Source organism: Orycteropus afer, unplaced genomic scaffold, assembly GCF_000298275.1.
Source record: "Orycteropus afer afer isolate SDZICR_OR568_19922 unplaced genomic scaffold, OryAfe1.0 scaffold00002, whole genome shotgun sequence".
NCBI lineage: Eukaryota > Metazoa > Chordata > Mammalia > Tubulidentata > Orycteropodidae > Orycteropus > Orycteropus afer.
The window spans coordinates 16,059,551-16,078,402 of NW_006921589.1; the positions used below are offsets into that span (position 1 = coordinate 16,059,551).

General features: G+C 38.5%; 1 protein-coding gene across 1 annotated transcript in view; it reads left to right on the forward strand.

The window, feature by feature from the left end:
- The window catches only part of BARD1 (BRCA1 associated RING domain 1), a 95,914-nt gene that overhangs the window by 68,856 nt on the left and 8,206 nt on the right, over positions 1 to 18,852 (forward strand). Inside the window, exons 8-9 of the mRNA XM_007959939.2 lie at positions 5,445 to 5,577; positions 6,179 to 6,271. Coding sequence (XP_007958130.1) covers positions 5,445 to 5,577; positions 6,179 to 6,271 — 226 coding nt within the window. The remainder of the gene's footprint in view (positions 1 to 5,444; positions 5,578 to 6,178; positions 6,272 to 18,852) is intronic.

Genomic DNA, 18,852 nt, shown 5'->3' on the forward strand with positions numbered 1-18,852 from the left:
TGGTCGGAACTAGGTCACACATTTGGTTTTGCCATCCCCTCAAATTGGGAATTGGGTCAGTCCTTGAAGGATGGATAACTGAATGAAATTGGGATACTTTTAGTCTGGAGGAAATGAGGACTGGACTTTGAGTTGACTACCATTACCTACTGCACCCAAGTTTAAAGGGGGAGATGGCATTCTAAATCTAGGGAACAACTGTTTGGAGACAAGAGCATAAAGGACCTTAAAATTGGAGAAACTAGAGTTTTGGTGTGAGAGGAGCAGAAGATATGTTAAAGGGGAATTGAAGCTAAAGGACTGGTTTGGGATTAGATTGTGAAAGGCCTTGAATTTCCTAATAAGGAGGTTGGACTTTTATTTCCTTAGTTACAAGGCTACCTGAGTGTTTTAAAATGGCATGGTAGTGTGTAGAGGGAAGTTAGAAGTGGGAAGGGTAGTTAGGAGGCAGTTGTAATAAGAATCCGGGTGAGAGATGGAGAAGACCGGAGCTCTACATACTAATCTTGATGCAGATAGAATAGGAGGAGTTTTATAGATATTGGTGGTAGACTTACTGTATTTTACTAATAACTGTTCAGATGGGAGAAAGTGAGAGAAAGGGTTGAGTTGAGATGTAGGACCATAAAGAGGCATAGTGAGGCTGCTGTTTTAAGATAAGGATGTAACCTAAGGTAGTTACAGTTTGATGTGGTCATAGGTGCGTCATGGACTACTTAATGTTTGTGCTTTGAAAATTCTTTGCTGCTCTGGACTTCAGCCTTGTAAGTTGCCCCCAACTATAGTTTTGGTGACAGACTGGAAACAAGCCTAGTAATCAGCAGTTCCGTTTCCTCCTTTCGCAGATTAGAAAACCAAGACCAAAGAAGATTGTGATCTGTCCAGGGCTAACCAGCCATAAAGTTGAATGGACCAGTTAGACCTCAGATTTGTTAAATCTTAAATCTGTACTTATTCCATCTCACCATAAATAGCAACTATAAATCAACACTATTTTATTCATTTGAACTTGAACTCTCCTGGCAAGACATCATGTAACAGAGTTATCTTTTGCCAATGTTCCTTTTATTTAAAAGCTGGAAAAGGAATATTTTAAATGTTTCAAAAACCACAATATTTTTGATGGCATTCTTGGGAGTCTGAGGATGACAGTGCCCTTCAGAAAAGAGCAAAGCAATCATTTTCTTAATTTTGCTCTCCAGCTACCTTTGTGTTTCTATACAATTTAAGAAACTATACTTTTTGCATATGATAGGGACACAGCCTATGAGCATCATTATTTACTCTCTATATATACTTGCCTGAGGAAGACTATGGAATACTGAATGATGTCAAGGTCTTCTGAATTGAAAGAGTATCTCTATGTGTAGTCCTTAAAATGGAAGCTCTGGAATCTGCCTTCTTCCAGCTGCTTCCAAACTCCCATTCATTCATTTTTTTTCCAGACGTATAAGCCACCTTGCTGTTTCTTGACTCCACCAAGCATGCTGACAGTTCCTGGCCTTTGCACCAGCTGTTTTCTTTATCAGGTGTAAGTGTAGGAAGGCAGATACCTGAGACAGGCTTGCTTCCTTCTGCCACGTCTTGCTCCAGTGTCATCTTTTGCAAGAGGTCTCTGTACCCTTGCACATTAAATAGCAGTCTCCAAGTCTTTTTTTTGTTGTTGTTCTTTAACTTTTATTGTGATTTGGGTGAAATTTCTCTCCAAGACTTCTTATCCCCTTACCTTTAATTATTTTTACCATACATATACCATCTGACATCGTGTATTTTTGTTTATTCTTTCTTTTTCTTCTCAGCTGGAATATAAAGTCTGTGAGAGCAGGGGCTTAACTCTTATTTAGAATAGCCCCAGCACCCTGAACAATGTCTGGCTTATAGTGTGTGCTTAATAATATTGATTCATAAGTGAGGACTGCAGTGCCCTTTATGATATATTTTTGCTCTGGGAACAAGCATATGTGCTGGGTTACTAAGACTAAAATCCTTCGTATCAGTGATTATTGCCAAGCTATTCTGAGGAGCTGCTCCAGGGAACGTCATGTATAAAGGAGGGAGTAATAAGTGGGGAGGGTTGGAATTTGTCTGCTCCCCTTTTGATATTTTTTTTTTTTTCTAAATACATTTCAAGTAAAGACTAGTGAGTGGTGTTTGGAAAGCACTACTTAAAAAGTGTACTCTTAAGTTGTTAGGTGCTTTCGAGTCGGTTTGAACTCATAGTAATCCTATGTACAACAGTGAAATAGTGTCCAAGCCTGTACCACCCTCACAGTTGTTGCTGTGTTTGAGCCCTTGTGCAGCCACTGTGTCGGTCCATCTCGTGGAGGGTTGTCTTCTTTTCTGCTGAACCTCTACTTTACCAAGGATGGTGTCCTTCTCCAGGGTCTGGTCCCTCCTGATAACGTGTCCACAATAAGTGAGATGAAGTCTCATCATCTTCACTTCTAAGGAGCATTCTAGCTATACTTCTTCATGACATTTTGTTTGTTTCTTGTGGCTGTCCGTGGGATAGTCGGTGTTCTTCACCAGCACTACAATTCAAACGCATCAGTTCTTTGGTCTTCCAGGTGGACTGGAAAAGCTGCTTGCCATGTTCATTTTGGGATTCCCTTGACCATGATCCTTTATTGACCATATTGTCATCCTGTTTATTCTTTACAGGATTTTTTTTTTTTTATTTTTGACCATTTTCGTTTGGAAAACTCATTAAGAATAAAATTTATTTAAGAAAAAGCACTATATGGCTTACTCTTTAGAGTGTGTCTAATGCCAATGTACATAACATCTAATCTCTCATTAGAATGTTGAATGCATGGATGTTTTTTGAACCTCTCTTGAGCCTCATGATTGCCAGAACTCTGTTTATTCAAATCAAATGCTGTTCCACCACCCTCACCCCAAATGAGACATGTGACTTTTGCAGCTGTTGCTTTATGTTTTTATTATTGTTTTCTTTAGGTGCTGTCAAGTTGGCTCCGACTCATATAGCAATCCTACAAACATTTCCCAGCTCTGCCCTATCCTTACAACCTTTGCTATACTTGAACCCATCATTGCAGACATTGTGTCAGTCTATCTTGTTGAGAGTCTTACCCTTTTTCACTGACCCTCCACTTTACTAAGCATGATATCCTTCCCCAGGAAATGGTACCTTCTGACACATGACAAAAATAGGTGAGACGGAGTCTGGCTATTCTTGCTTCCAAGGAGCATTTCAGCTGCATTTCTTCCAGGACAGATTTGTTCTTTCTTCTGGCAGTCCATGGTATTTTCTGTGTTCTCCAACAGCACAACTCAAAGGCATCAACTCTTCTTCGCTCTTATTCATTCTACAGCTTTCACATGCATACGAGACGATTGAAAATACGATGGCTTGGATTAGGCTCACCTTAGTCTTCAAAGTGACATCTTTACTTCTTACCACTTTTAAGAGTTTTTTTGCAACAGATTTACCCCTGTAGTATGATGTCTGATTTCTTGACTGCTGCTTCTATGGGTGTTGATTGTGTATCCAAGAAAAATGAAATCCCTGACAACTTCAGTCTTTTTTCCACTTAACCTTATACTGCTGCTTATTGGTCCAGTTGTGAGGATTTTTGTTTGTGGATCTGGTCTCCTAACTTTTGAATTCTCTTCTGTATTTTCATTGTTTCTTGGGTTTGAGGGTACAGGGTGAAGAAGTACTTTACTCAAAGAATCTGATATTAGTCCCTGTTTCTGAAAAGTAACTTTGAAACTCTTGGAATATCCTGAGTGACTGGAATATTTTTCATGTTCATGGAGGGCACTAGACAGGTTATGCTAAAAGAAACTGACTCATGGGAAGAGCTTGCCATGGGATATCTGCTAGATTCTAGACTTTGGGATTAAGGGAGAGCTAGAGAGTGAGTTCAGTCACATATATGACCAGTGATTGTATGGATGTATGGACCATGACTATAGGATGAAAACTCAATTAAAAACTGGACACTGAAGCATGGGTGAGCTGTCTGGTTGATGGTAGACAACAGTGCTCCCAGACGATAATGCTTCCTTGAGAACGTGGAAGTGCTCCATGTTGGGGACCCCACCAGACCTCCCCCTGTGAATCTCTTCTTTTGTATCTTTTTTGCTACAGTGAAATTATGATTGTTAGTTCAGTGCTTTCCTGAGTTCTGTTAAATCATTCTAGCCAATTACTAAGCCTGAGGGGATAGTAGGCAGGTTAGAAGGGCAGCTATCCTGATGACCCCTGAACTTCTCCTGGTATCCTGAGTGGGTAGTAGTTGTTAGTTGCCATCAAGTCAGTTCTGACTCATGGTGACCCCCTGTGTGCAGAGTGGAAATGCTCATTAGGCTTTCTGAGACTGGGACCTTTGGAAAGCAGTTAACCAGGCCTTTCATCTGAGATGCCTATTGGTGGGTACAAACTGCCCACCTCTAAATAGTAATTGAGTACTTGATCATTTCTGCCACTTAAGGACTTCATTGAGGGAGTAGTAGGAACTCCTGGATTTGTAGTCAGTTAGTCTGAAATGTGGCTGGCTGGGGAACCCCCAAACTTGTGTCTGGTGTCTGAATCCTTAGGCAGACCTGGCAGTCTGAGGGACTCTGTCCTCTCAATCATGAGACCTGAACTAAGGGTGCTGAGGTCAGAATAGGGGCTGCATTAAAGTTAGTGTCCAAATACAACTGAAGTGATATTTAGAGAGGTAGCTATCTTGATGTTAAAAAAAAAACATGTTTTCTATTTTTGTGGTCACTACTATTTTCATAATCTTAAGTATTCTAAGACTGATTTTTCATCACTAAGATAATCTTAAAATAGCGTAGAGCCTAAGGCATTTGACTGCTAACCAGAAGCTAGTGGTTCAAACCCACCAGCCACTCCTTAGAAGGAAGGTTGGGCAATCTACTTCTGTAGTGATCTGCTTCGGAAACCCAAGGAGTGGTTGCCGTGAGTTGGATCCAACTTGAGGGCAGTGGGAAGGAAGATGGGGTAATCTCCTTCCGTAGTGATACTGCCTTGAAACCCAAGGAGGGGTCGCTATGAGTCGGGTCCGACTCGACGGCATATAACAGCAACAACAAGACCAGGTTAAGGTTAACGCCATTGGAATAAGTTAGCAGCACGGGGATAGGAAATTGATAATTTGGGAATTTTAGGTTACTTGGGGGGAAAAAGAAAGGCTTAGTAGTTCCAGAATGAAGTTGTACATCTCTAGAGAGATCCAAATTAATATCAAAGAAGCAAGATGTGCTGGGTATAGAGAGCTATCACAAATAATGTTATTTATTGGGGGAAAAATAAAGAAGTAGAAAAATAATAAATGGAAATTGTTGTGAATTAGTCGGTAGAGTAAGCTACATGATGACACTTAAGCTTCTATCAAGTAAAAGTCAGTTTAATGCTTTTCTCTGGACTTTGAGCATTTGTAACACTGTGGCTTCTTTTTCATTAACAGATGAGCACAGGTCATCGCAGGGATAGGCCCCTTGTGCTTATAGGCAGTGGCCTTTCCTCAGAACAACAGAAGATGCTCAGTGAGCTTGCAGCAATTCTCAAGGCTAAAAAATGTGCTGAGTTTGACAGTGCAGGTGAGGAATTAGATGTTTTGTTTGTTTGTTTATTTTTTAGAAGTATTAACCCCTTTAGAAAACTCCTTTTGTTAATGTTTTAGACATTGGGATATGACTATATAATATGCATTTTGAAATAAATTTAAATTATTTGTGTAATTATAAATTACTTACTTATTTATAATTATACAATAAGCGTTACAAGCATAATGTGGTTAGAAAACTTGAAGTTCAAAGCTTTCCATATGTTTTAGGACAAAACAGTCTTCAGAAGAGCAAATTTATAAGGTTGCTAATGACAAATAAATTGTAGTGCGGTGTTTTCTAAAATTGTTTATAATTTGAAAATAAAAGAAAAAAAATCCATTTAGTAATGTGACTTTAAGATTTTGGTTTATGGTCTGACTTTTCCTGTTGATGGCCAGGTTATAGAATGATGCTAAATAAGTCCCGTGCTTCATTGTGAAAATTGGCTGCCTTTGGAGTGAATTCAGGTATTAGTTTGTAAAATATAGTCTGACTCTGGTTATAAAGATAGGTTAGCTGGTTATAAAGAGCAGGCTACTTAAAGAATTGTTTTATGTCTCTGCTTTCCTTACTGCCTCTTTTTGTATTCTAGTGACGCATGTCATTGTTCCTGGTGACACAGTTCAGAGTACCCTGAAATGTATGCTTGGGATTCTTAATGGATGCTGGATCCTAAAATTTGAATGTAAGTTTTTGGATTTGGGAGAATTACAAAATGAATTGGCTAATTTCACTTCTCATAGTGCACTGCTGCCAGTAATTATTTAAAGGATTTATGCTAATTTTTCTTACCTCTGGTTAGTCACTGCATTTTGAAAAGCTACTAATATTAGTGGTATCGTTTAGATGTCCTTGGTAAATGTCTGCAAATATATTCTGGTTTAACAGCTCTTTTCTGCCATGCCAACTATTTTAATAAAGAGTAAAACGATTTATATAGTAGAGTGTTAAGCCTGAGCAATCTGTATTATTGTTACATGATATTAAAAAAAAAAAAAATCCAAACCCATTGGTCATCAAGTCATTTCCTACTTACAGCAGCAACCTTATAGGACAGAGTAGGACTGCCTCACCAGGTGTTCTGGTTACCTAGTGCCGCTGTGACAAGAATATATCATAAATGGGATGGCTTGAACAAAGAGGAGTTTATTCTCTTACAGTTCGAAGGCTTTTAGTCCAAGTTCAAAGTGCTGGGCTCAAGGGGCTGGGTAAAAGCCCCTCAGCCTTGGGCTTCAGCTCTGGCTCCTGCTCCTGGCCCACTGAAGCTAGAGGTTTTTCTTCACTCAGACAGATGCAGGCTCCTGAGATTGCCAAGCCCAAGGTTGACAAGTAAAAAGGCACAGTCCCCATGTTACCAAACCACACAGCAGGCCATTAATTCAAGTCCATTAAAGGTCCCAAGGTCGGTAGACCATGGCAAGCTGCTGAACAACAACATGGCTACATTCAGGGTTCAAGCATTGTATAAGCTAGAGACCAGTCCCCAAGCTGCTTCTTACATATGGAAAGCAAACCACTCACCCAAAGCAACTACACAGCTGCTTGTGGTAGATCCCACCATGGAGTTGACTGCCAGTCTCATCATGGGGAATAACTACCACCAGCTGCCCAGCCTCTCAACCAGGCCCAGCCAAGTTGACACACAAACTTAACACCAGGTTTCCAAGGCTGTAATATTTCTGGAAGCCGACTGCCCTGTCTTTCTTGTGCAGGACAGCAGCTGATAGGCTCAGACCTCCAACCTTGTGGTTAGCAGCTGAGCTCTGAAAAACTGCACCACTAGGACTCCTTTATATGTTTAACTTCTTAATAAACATATGTTGTAAACACACTGCAGGCTAGGTGTATGAAATGGAAGTAGTTTTTCTTTCAGTGGTTTTTAAAAATTTACCTGCATAACACCCTTTTGCTTTCTTAGCTAATCCAGTATATTTTAGGGAAATTTAGACTGCCTTGTTCTACTTGATTCAGAGTGACTTACACTGTAATTGTTATGTGCCGTTGAGTTGGACCCAACTCATAGCGACCCCTCCGCGGGTTTCTGAGGAGGTATCACTACAGAAGTAGATTGCCCAACCTTCCTTCCGAGGAGTGGCCGGTGGGTTCGAACCACCAGCCTTCTGGTTAACAGTCCAGTGCCTTAGGCACTACGCTACCAGAGCTGTTACCTAGCCCTCCGCTGGGATTTTCCCCGTTACTCCTTTCTTAGTCAGACGCTGCCACCACCGTCAGAACTGCTCATCTTCACCCTCTGAGCTGCCTGCCTTCATCTTCCCTACTGTCGCTGGTTGCCTTTCTTAACTTTGGACTCACTTTTTCTAGGATTTAAAGCAAAATAAAAGGAAAGCTCATACAGGGTTATCTTCTATTCATGAGTAGCTACAAGGAGCTCTGGTAGCACAGTGCCTAAGGCATCTGACTGCTAATGAGAAGGTTGGCAGTTCAAATACACCAGCCACTCCACAGAAGGAAGACTATGCAATCTACTTGCGTAAAGATTTACTGCCTTGGGAACCCAGCAGGGGTCCCTGTGAGTCGGAATCAACTTGATGGCAGTGGGTTTGGTTTTGGTTTTTGATAGTAGCTAAAAGATCTTTTGATGAGTTGGCTAAAATAGGACATTGAAGTGGCCTTTTTTTTGTTGTTGTTGACTAATTGTTTAGAAAATAATAGTGGTTATAAAGGAGTAACATGAGGGAGGCTTGTGATGGTAATAGTTGAGTATCTTGATCATGGTTACATAAAGCTACATGTGTGGTAAGATAACAGAGCTACACATACATACACAGAGCACAAGTACACGTGTCACTGATGAAACCTGCCCCATGAATTGTACTGTGTCAGTTTCTTGGCTTTCATAGCAACACACACATGTACCACACACAACACGAGTGCTTGTATAGCTGGTGAAATGGAAATGAGTCCCGTGAATTACACCAGCGTCACTCTCTTGGCTTTTATATTATGCTGTAGTTGTGTAAGAAGTTCACACTGGGGGAGACTACAGGAAGGTGTATGGGCCTTCCCTGTACATTTCTTTACAATCCCCTGTGATTCTATAATTATTTCAAAATAAAAATGTTTTAAAAACATATGAGCATTTTTAGTGAAACTTTCTTTTTAAGAAGAAAATTATGGATTAGAATTAGTTTTTATAAACTTTGTTTTATGGCTTTGTACTTGGAAGGTTTTATGGTAGAAATGCTTGATTTATCAAGATTTTCATTATATTATTAATTTAATCTGCAGTTTGAAGTTGATTTGGTTTGTAAAACAGTTTCTGTTCAGCAATTAATATTCATGTCCTGTTTAAATGCAGCTACCACTTCTTTTCTTTTGAGGCTAGTCCCCACTGCTGGCTGTCTGATCCAGTAAACGCCTGTGATGAGCAATGCCACAGCATCTCTTCTCATCAAACTGTTTTGGTGCTTAGAACAAAGTTTTGTTTTTTTTTTTAATTTATATTTTAAATTTTGTTTTATTGTTGAGAATACACATAGCAAAACACACACCCGTTCAACAGTTTGTACGTACACATTTAGTAACATGGTGACATGCTTCCAGTTGTACAGCCATTCCTACCCTCCCTTTCTGAGTTGTCCCTCCCCTATGGACATAAACTCGTTGCTCCCTCAGGTGGCTGTCTGATCTTTCAAATTGCTCTTACCCGAAAAGAGCATAATGCTCGAGGCAGCCATTCTGCGCTAGTTGAGCTTAACTGTTGTTTAGTTGTAAGAAGACTTCATCAGTCTCTGTCATTAGTTCTTCCCGGTCATTACCAGTTTAAGAAGCATGATTAGCAAGTGGACAGATAGACTGCTCACATTTAAAAAAAAAAAAAAAAAAAGTGTTTCCCTGTATCTCACTCTCTTATTTTTGTACCTTCTTACCCTTTCAAATCTATGGCAAATCTTACTGAGCCTTGATGTTAAAAAATTCATTTAAAATAGTTCCATGATTATAGATGCTTTTGTACTGAACCTGTGCTTGGAAACCTTGAGAGTGATTATGGAAAGGAATAGATTTTCATAATAATAAAGTCTCAGTAATAAAGAACCTGTGTGAAATTTAGAATGTTAAGACATTTACCACTTAACTTTGAGTCTGGTTTTCATGAATGTGCTGAACTTGCACTTGGTTACATATACAGGCTACGTGATTCATTTCCATAAAATTTTCCTTCTTTAGGGAATGAAAGTTTTGTCACTTTAATGGCTTGGGCATGTCATTTTGATAGAATCATTGATGGACTCAAGCTGACTTAATAGTGTGCTATTTGGTTATTCTCACAGTGGTGAATAATGTACTCTCAGTGGTTCTTTTAGGGTAAAGAATGGATGGGATCTTATTGAAGTTCATATCTCTGAATTTTCTAATACAGAGTCCCAAGAGAAATAGGCTTAAGGTTTGGAACAGTTACTTTAAATAGCTACTGGGATTTGTAAAAGAAAGGCAAAACCCTTCAAATAACATCTTCTCAAATATCTGTTTCCCACAGTTTCTATATTTTTCTTAATGTCACACACTCAGTTTGATTTAAAAAAATGTTTCAAATCTATTCAGAAACCATCTGAAGCACATCTATATTAAATAAAGAGGAGATAAAGCAAAGCTTTCAAAATTAGTTGTAAAAATTTATGACTTATTAAAACTTGGCCTTATATTGGAGGATATTATTACTTGCTGGGAGACAAAGCCTGAACTGGGTTACCTGTTTAGAAACTTGAATATTAACTTTTCAGTGGGATTTTCCAGAAATCAAAGCAGGTTCAATAGGAAATCATATCTATTTTTTTCTGTAATTATAATTATGTAGGATAATTGACTCATTTAAACAAAAAACAACCATTTGTATCCATTGGCTCTGAAGTTTTCTGTTTAAAAATCTTTTGTCTTAGTTGGTTATAGTGTCTCTTTTTCCTACATCATCATGTATATGGAGTATCTTACGTAGTTCATGTGTTGAGCATGTAGATTCCTGGAATAAGATATACATATGCTACCATGTCAGCATACCATTCTTTCTCACCATATATTTATCTTACGGAATTTTTGTATGATATTTTATCTTATATATATTTTACAGAAATGGAAGCTGTAAGCAGTAAAAGTTCTTTCTTCTAAGTCAGACTTGTGTGTGAGATTCTCTTTCAGCTCCAGTTTGTAGTACCAATTCCTCATAGGCAACTAATAGCCATCCTCAAACAAGGGTGATTTTGGTAATTAAAGAAGTGATTACGTTGAAGGAATAGAAGGTATATAATTAAAAAAACATTTTATTCATATCTTGGAAAGACAACGGATGAGGTAAAACTGCTTCCTGAAGATGCAAACTGCCAAATTGAAAAACCAAACCCACTTCCTTTGAGTCGATTCCAACCCATAGTGACCTTGTAAGACAGAGTAGAACTGCCCCATAGGGTTTCCAAGGCTGTAAATCTTTATGGAAGCAGATCAGAGTGACTGGTGTGTTTGAACCTCCACCTTTTGTTTAGTAGTCAGATGCTTTTACTACTGCACCACCAGAGCTCTTTAAGATGCAGATTCCAAAAACCAAAAACCAAACTCACTGCCATTGAGTCAATTCCAAGTCATAGAGACTCCCATTGAGTTTCCTAAGTGGTAAGTAATTACAGAAGTAGATTGCCCCATCTCCTTCCACGGAGTAGCTAGTGGGTTTGAACCGCCAACCTCTTGGTTAACAGTCAAATGCCTTAGGTACTGTGCCACCAATGTTCCTTAGATGCAACCTAGTTCTCAAAAAATAAAATATCTCTTATTGACTGACCTGTTCTTTTAGTAGTCCGCTTTGGGAATTTCTTCTAGTTTAAGCTTATTTTAAATTTTAATTCTGCCGCCTCATTTTTTAGCTCCTTGTGAATGGAACCAGCTGATGCTGTCATTTCTTTAGTAATCTCTCCCTCCTCCTCACTGCCATCAAAGTTTAGATAAAATTGCAGCTGTAGGGGTTTTAAAAGTCCTCAGCACCCAGGGGACTTTCTGGGGAAGTGTGCCAGACATTTTACATTCAGACTTGTTTTTAGTGAGGAGAGGGGAAGGTGCAGTAGGGTATTTTTGTTTTGTTTTTAGTTGAGCAGAGGTTGATCTTAAGATTCTCTAAGAATAAAAATAAATCAACATCGTTTGTTCTACTAGTCCCACTTCTGAGAATTTACCCTAAGCAAGTAATACAAAGGAAATAAACTATGTGCAATACCATTTCTAAGGACATTCCTCTTCTGAATCCAGCTTACATTTTTGGAAGTTCTCTGTCAGTATACTGTTGCAACCATTTTTGAATTATCGTCAGTAAGATTTTACTTGTGTGTGATATCAATGATTGTTGTTGTTAAGTGCCGTCGAGTCGTTTCCGACTCATAGCGACCCCATGCACAGCAGAACGAAACACTGCCCGATCCCGCGCCAGCCCCACAATCCCTGCTATACTTGAGCCCATCATTGCAGCCACCGTATCAATCCATCTCGTTGAAGGCCTCCCCCTCTTTCGTCGACCCTCCATCCTACCAAGCATGACATCCTTCTCCAGGGAATGGTCCCTTCTTACAACATGACCAAAATAGGTGAGACGAAGTCTGGCCATTCTTGCTTCCAAGGAGCATTCTGGCTGCACTTCCTCCAGGACAGATCTGTTAGTTCTTTTAGCAGTCCATGGTACTTTCAGCATTCTCTGCCAGCACCACAACTCAAAAGCATCAACTCTTCTTCGGTCTTCCTTATTTTAATATTAATGATATAATTAATTAATTAATTAATATTAATGATATCATTCAATAATTTCCACAATCTGTGGGATCACCTTGGCTGAAAGCAAAGAATACCAGAAAGATGTTTACTTGTGTTTTACTGACTATGCAAAAACATTTGACTGTGTGGATCATAACAAATTATGGATAACATTGAGAAGAATGGGAATTCCAGAACACTTAACTGTACTCATGAAAATCCTGTACATAGACCAGGAGGCTGTCGTTCAAACAGAACAAGGGGATACTCCGTGGTTTAAAATCAGGAAGGGAGTGCATCAAGGTTGTATCCTTTCATCATACTTATTCAATCTGTATGCTGAGCAAATACTCTAAGAAGCTGGACACTATGAAGAAGAACATGGCATCAGGATTGGAGGAAGAATCATTCACAACTTATGATACACAGGTGACACAATTTTGCTTGCTGAAAGTCAGGATGACTTGAAGCATTTACTGATGAAGATTAAAGACGACAGTATGCACTATGGATTATACCTCAATGTAAAGAAAACAAAAACCTTCACAACTGGTCCAATGAACAGCCTCACGGAGGATGGAGAAAAGATTGAAGTTGTCAAAGACTTATATTACTTGGTTCTACGGTCAACACTAATGGAAGCAGCAGTCAAGACATCAGACGATGTATAGCACTGGGAAAACCTGCTGCAAAAGACTTCTTTCATGTACTGAAGAGCAAGGATGTCTCCTTGAAGACTAAGGTGCGGCTGTCCCAAGCCATGAGGTTTTCAGTCACCTCATCAGCTCTCTCATTTTTTTTTTTTTTCATGTGCCTATGAGACCTGGACAATGAATAAGGAAGACCAAAGAAGATTTGATGCTTTTGAGTTGTGGTGTTGGCAAAGCATACTGAGAGTACCGTGGACTGCTAAAAGAACTGACAGGTCTGTCCTAGAAGAAGTACAGCTGGAATGCTCCTTGGAAGCGAAAATGGGTCTCACCTACTTTGTTCGTGTTGTCAGAAGGGAATAGTCCCTGGAGAGGGATGTCATGCTTGGTAAAGTTGGAGGGTCGATAAAAAAGAGGAAGACCCTCAACAAGACGGATTGACACACTGGCTGTAATGATGGACTCAGGTATAGCAAGGATCGTGAGGCTGGCACAGGATAGGGCAGTGTTTTGTTCTGCTGTGCGTAGGGTCGCTATGAGTTGGAGGCAACTCAGCGGCACCTGACAACAACAACAACAATTTCTAAGGAACCCTGGTGGCATGGTGGTTAAGTGCTTGGCTATTAACTGAAAGGTCAGTGGTTCACCAGCTGCTCCGTGGGAGGAAGATGGAGTAGTCAGCTTCCATGAAGATGGAAACTCTATGGTGGGGGCAGTTCTATTCTGTCTTCCAGGGTTGCTTGAGTTAGAATCAACCCGACAGCAGTGAGTATTTGTAATAATAGGAAGTAGAGGAGTATCCTAAATATGGAAGGAATGAGAAAATTTTGGAATTCTTTCAGATACTCTGGAAAAACGCATATGGTTAGAAGATAAATATTAAGACTTAAGTATTAAGAAAAAGCAAAATTGCTTCAATTTTTTTAAAAAACATAAATAGATCTCTGTATGAATGCATATGGGCAAAGAAAACAGTAGTAGATCGTAGGTTACCTACTGTAAGATCAAATTCCAGAGAGAGTAAGGAAATTCCGTGGCCTCCCTCTTTAGACAGCTAACAAAACTCCATTATGAAACTTCAGTCCATCTTCATTGTATTCTCTAACCATTTGTGGGTAGCTGTGAATTTCAGAAAGCCTTTTTTTTTTTTTTTAATTGCCTCATTTGTATGACTCGTTTTTTTACTTCTAAAACTAGGAAATGTGGCTACGCTTAATATAAATCCACAGACATTGTCAGTGGTTCATACAGCTCAAAAATGAAATATACATCCATTGATAGATGTGCTTCTCTGAGACAGGAGGCTAGAGTGGTTGCTCACGATTTAGAATATAGCATCTTTCTGTTCAGTAAAAACTTCTTTTTATAAAATTATTATAGCCCCAGAATTCATAGGCTGCATTAGTATGCAGAGAGTCTGGACTTTGCTAAGGTAGCCAGAGCTGCATTAAGACTTTGGGTTAATGACTTTGACTTAAGAAGTACTTCAGGAATCGGGCTGCTTACCTATAAAAAATGTAATAAGGGCAAAAGGAAAGCTTCATGAAATGGTAGACATGATCAAGAATACATTTGGGCCAAAAGAATATCTTAGTTTTAATAAGATACATAGTTCATCCCTGTATTCTTATAAAATGAAAGCTTCAGTCGGAATTTAAAATATAATAGAAAATGTGAAGAGTAAGGATGAAACAAAGCATACATTTTTATAAAGATAGTGACTTGACACTTTTAAAGTGTCTATCATTCTGTATATGCAGAATTCTCCTATGTTTACGTAAGTAACTGTTTTATGTAGAATCATTTCAGTTTAAAAGTTGTTAGTGAAGAAAGCTAAAAATTCACTAAAATTATTAGTGAAGAAATAAGAACGTGGTTATGTATTTACTTTTTACTTCTTTAAAAGGGAAAATAAGAGTCCATCTTTCTGCTGAACTATTTTAGTGGCAGATGATAGAATGATGTGAATTTTATTAAGCATATATTATAAATATGAGATGTTTAGGTTAAATTTAAAGAAGTATGTTTAAATTGGTAGAAAACAAGCTATCAGTTTTAAAATTTTTATGTACAAAGGTTAGGGATTACAACATAGATTATGCTTTAGATAAGCTTATGACTAGGAAATATGAAAGTTTTGATACTTTGTTTTAAGCAGAAAATAGCTTAAGAATTCTTGCTGTAGTTTGTTTAACTTTTATTGAATAAATAAAACTATAAAATGTGACTGTTGTGTATGCTAGTTAATTGGGTAGTGTTGTGGCAGGTAGACTCTTGTAGTTCTTTGATGATGTTACTGTATCACCATTTCAATTGCCAAAAGTTTATTTTAAAGGAGTTCATTGTTTTTGGTGGTGGTGGTTGTTAATACATCAGAACATTTGGTTTATCTCGGAAGTAGTTCACTGGGAAGTTGATAAACCAAAACCAAACCAAACCCACTGCCATCGAGTCAATTCTGACTCATAGCAACCCCTTTTTGGGTTTCCAAAACAGTAAATCTTTACGGAAATAGATTGCCCGGTCTTCCATGGAGTGGCTGGTGGGTTTGAACTGTCAACCTTCTGGTTAGGAGTCAAATGCTTTAGGCACTACACCACCAAAGCTCCTTAGGAAATTGATAGGAATTTATAATTACTATAAATGTCTACTGAAAAGTAAGAGAGTGGCGTGTCTGCTTTAGATTGTATAAGCTCCTTCATCCACTGGAGTTAAAGCCCAACACATTGTCCTTCCCTTGCTCCCGGTCTCTGCCATTTGGTGTACTTTTTGGCAATTTGAAAATGGCAGACCTCCTACTCAGTCCTGTGTCAAGTGATTATGTGATTTATTACGAGAGCTAACACTACATATTAAAGCTGAACAGAGAATGCCCATCATTTCCTTTGATGATTTATTTTTTTACAACTAAGCATCAAGGCTTAAAAAAAAAACTGACGTGGAGGTTAGAGATCTGACATCTCATCCCAGTTGTCTCATTGGGAAAGCTGCTTAAATCTTTCAGGACTGTTTCCTTATCTGAAATGAAGGGGTTGATTAGGTGAGCACCAGGAGTCTCAGATTGTCAGTCTGAAGGCCAGAGCAGCCATAACTCAGGTGGTTTAGCCTGGAATAAACGTTTAATTTTTATGCCTTTTTATAAATATGTTTGATAAGTGTTTTCCTGTCTGTCCATACAACTCCCTACCACTTAATACCAGATTCCTCACACATTTATGTAATGTGTGACTAGTGCTTGTAGGCATTTCAGGTGCAATCCTTAGACTAGGTGTCACTTCCAGCTTCAGAAAATTCTACATGTTTTCTGTGCCGGGACAGCCACTCTAGCGAAGCAGTATGTCATCAGACAAACAAGTTACAGAACTACAAACTGTTGTTTAGCTTTTCATTTTTATTTTTTTTAAGCTTTTTTTTTTAGTGTTGATATTAGGTAACATAGGGACCTGGCAAATTGTTACCAGAATAAGAGAATTATTTGCCTCGATAATTGTAATCAGAGCATTGGACATTTTTGTTTACTTTACAGAAATTTACTTAACAACCTGTCTGCAGCTGAATGTTTAATGGATTGAGGTAGAGCCCACATTACAGAACTGGTGTCTCCCTTCCCATCAGTGTCCCATGCTGCCTCTTAGTGTCTGCCATCTCATTTCTCTTGATGCCAGGCTTTTCTCACTCTGGTGTCTTTCAAGGCTAAATTCTGTCAATTAATTAATGCCAGCATATTGTTGGGATCCATAGATACCATCTTAATGTGCATCTTGTGAGAATATAAATAATCAGCAAAATAAACCCATAAAATGAATGAGCAACTCCTAGGTGCAGTCCATTTCTTATTTCTGTAATCACACATTATCCACTCATTTCTTCTAGTAATCATAGGAGTATTCAGTGGACAGGGAAAAAGAAAAGAAAACAAAACAAAACAAAAACTGCCAAACCCACTGCCATTGAGTCTATTCTGACTTATAGTGATCCTATAGGACAGAATAGAACTGATCCATAAGGTTGCTAAGGCTATAAATCTTTACGAAAGCAGACTTTCTCCCGTGGAGCAGCTGGTTTGTTGGAACCACTACCAGAGCCCCTTCATTCAGTGTGTAGTTGCTCCTTTATATGCTTGTCTACTCATTCATGTAAAGACACTGTTATAGATGCTCTCCATATCGTTAGGAAAGGAGATTTAGAAAGGGGATGACCCGTTCAAGTGAAAAGTAAAACTAATAACTTCCATATGAAATAATGAATAAGTCAATGATTTATTTGGGCTTGATGCTTAATATAGAAACCATGTGCTAACCTGTTAATGCAAACACTGTGGCAGGGTTTCTAGTATATTTTGACATAATCAAAACTTACTTTGAGACTCATTTTCAATATAAAGTTAATATTTTAACTTTAGTTTCATTATATACTTTATATTTAGTGATTATTAAAAGTTTGGATATTTAAAAATGTTTTTAATGTAAGCAAAGAAAACAATTTTTATGGAACCTTTACATTTATAATATCAGAGATTCAGCATAAAAACTTAGTAGCTAAATATGATTCTTGCATTAAAAACATGGGACAAAAGGGATATGGCCACCAAAGCGTAAGCAAAGCTAACATAAATTAAGAATCACCTGACAGGTAACTATAGAGGTCCTAAGGCCCACCAGCCACTCCTCAGAAGGAAGATGGGGCAATCTACTTCCGTAGTGATACTGCCTCAGAAACCCAAGGAGGGGTCACTATGAGTCGGGTCCGACTTGATGGCACATAACAATAACAAGGCTGATGTTGAATTTGAATGTGCAGAAACATACCCAAGCTAGGCTTCTGACAGCTCTGCTTTTAGAGAGGTGGAGTATTCAGCTGTTAAATCTTTTCGCCTGGCTTTTTAAGATACATTGAGCATCATCCTAGAGAATATTTCAACGGCTTTAAAACATTTGAACTAGTCACATCTTTAGAGCTCAAGGTTTATTTTGTGTAGCAGAATGTTATATGTTAGTGTAAAACACGTAGGATTTAGAAAATTGAGCAAACTTAGGTTCACATTCCTTTTTTGCCTTTTTCCATTTCAGTTTCCTCCCCTAAAATGGGAATAATATGCCAATCTTACTGGATTTGGAGAATGATAAGTACATACAATAGATGTTGTTGTTGTTATGTGCTGTCGAGTCGGACCCGACTCATAGCGACCCCTCCTTGGGTTTCCAAGGCGGTATCCCTACAGAAGTATTTTGCCCAACCTGCCTTCCGAGGAGTGGCTGGTGGGTTTGAACTGCCAGCCTTCTGGCTAGCAGTCAAGTGCCTTAGGCACTATGCTACCAGAGCTCCCTATATAATAGATAGTAATCATTTTTATTGAGGTCTTTTCTTAGCTCAATTAATTACATCTTTGGCCATTTAAAAGTAGAAAGAAAATGGAATGGAATCAATTGGGTTTTAAAGAATTTTCTTTTTCTTTAACCAGAAAATAACTGGTCTATGACTTTTTATCACTGGTTTTCTGCTTTTTCAAAAATATATTCCTCTTAAGTTCCTTTCGTTACACCTGATGATCTTGAGTATGTTATTTTAAATTATAGGAAAAGTTCTCAGCATAGTGGTTGATGTTTACATATCCTGATTACAATGATGCGTTCTCCTTATAGTTGGCATAGTATTCATTGTTTTTATAAAATAAAATTATGTTACTAGGGTGGTTTTTGAGCACAAGCAGTCTAAGAGGATTTATAAGAACATAAGAAGAATAAACTTACATGGAGACAACATACCATCCTCATGAACTGGTAGAGGCATCCTGCTCACAGTATACGCATCTGTACCTGGTAGAGGCGCCCTGCTCACAGTATACGCATCTGTACCTGGTAGAGGCGCCCTG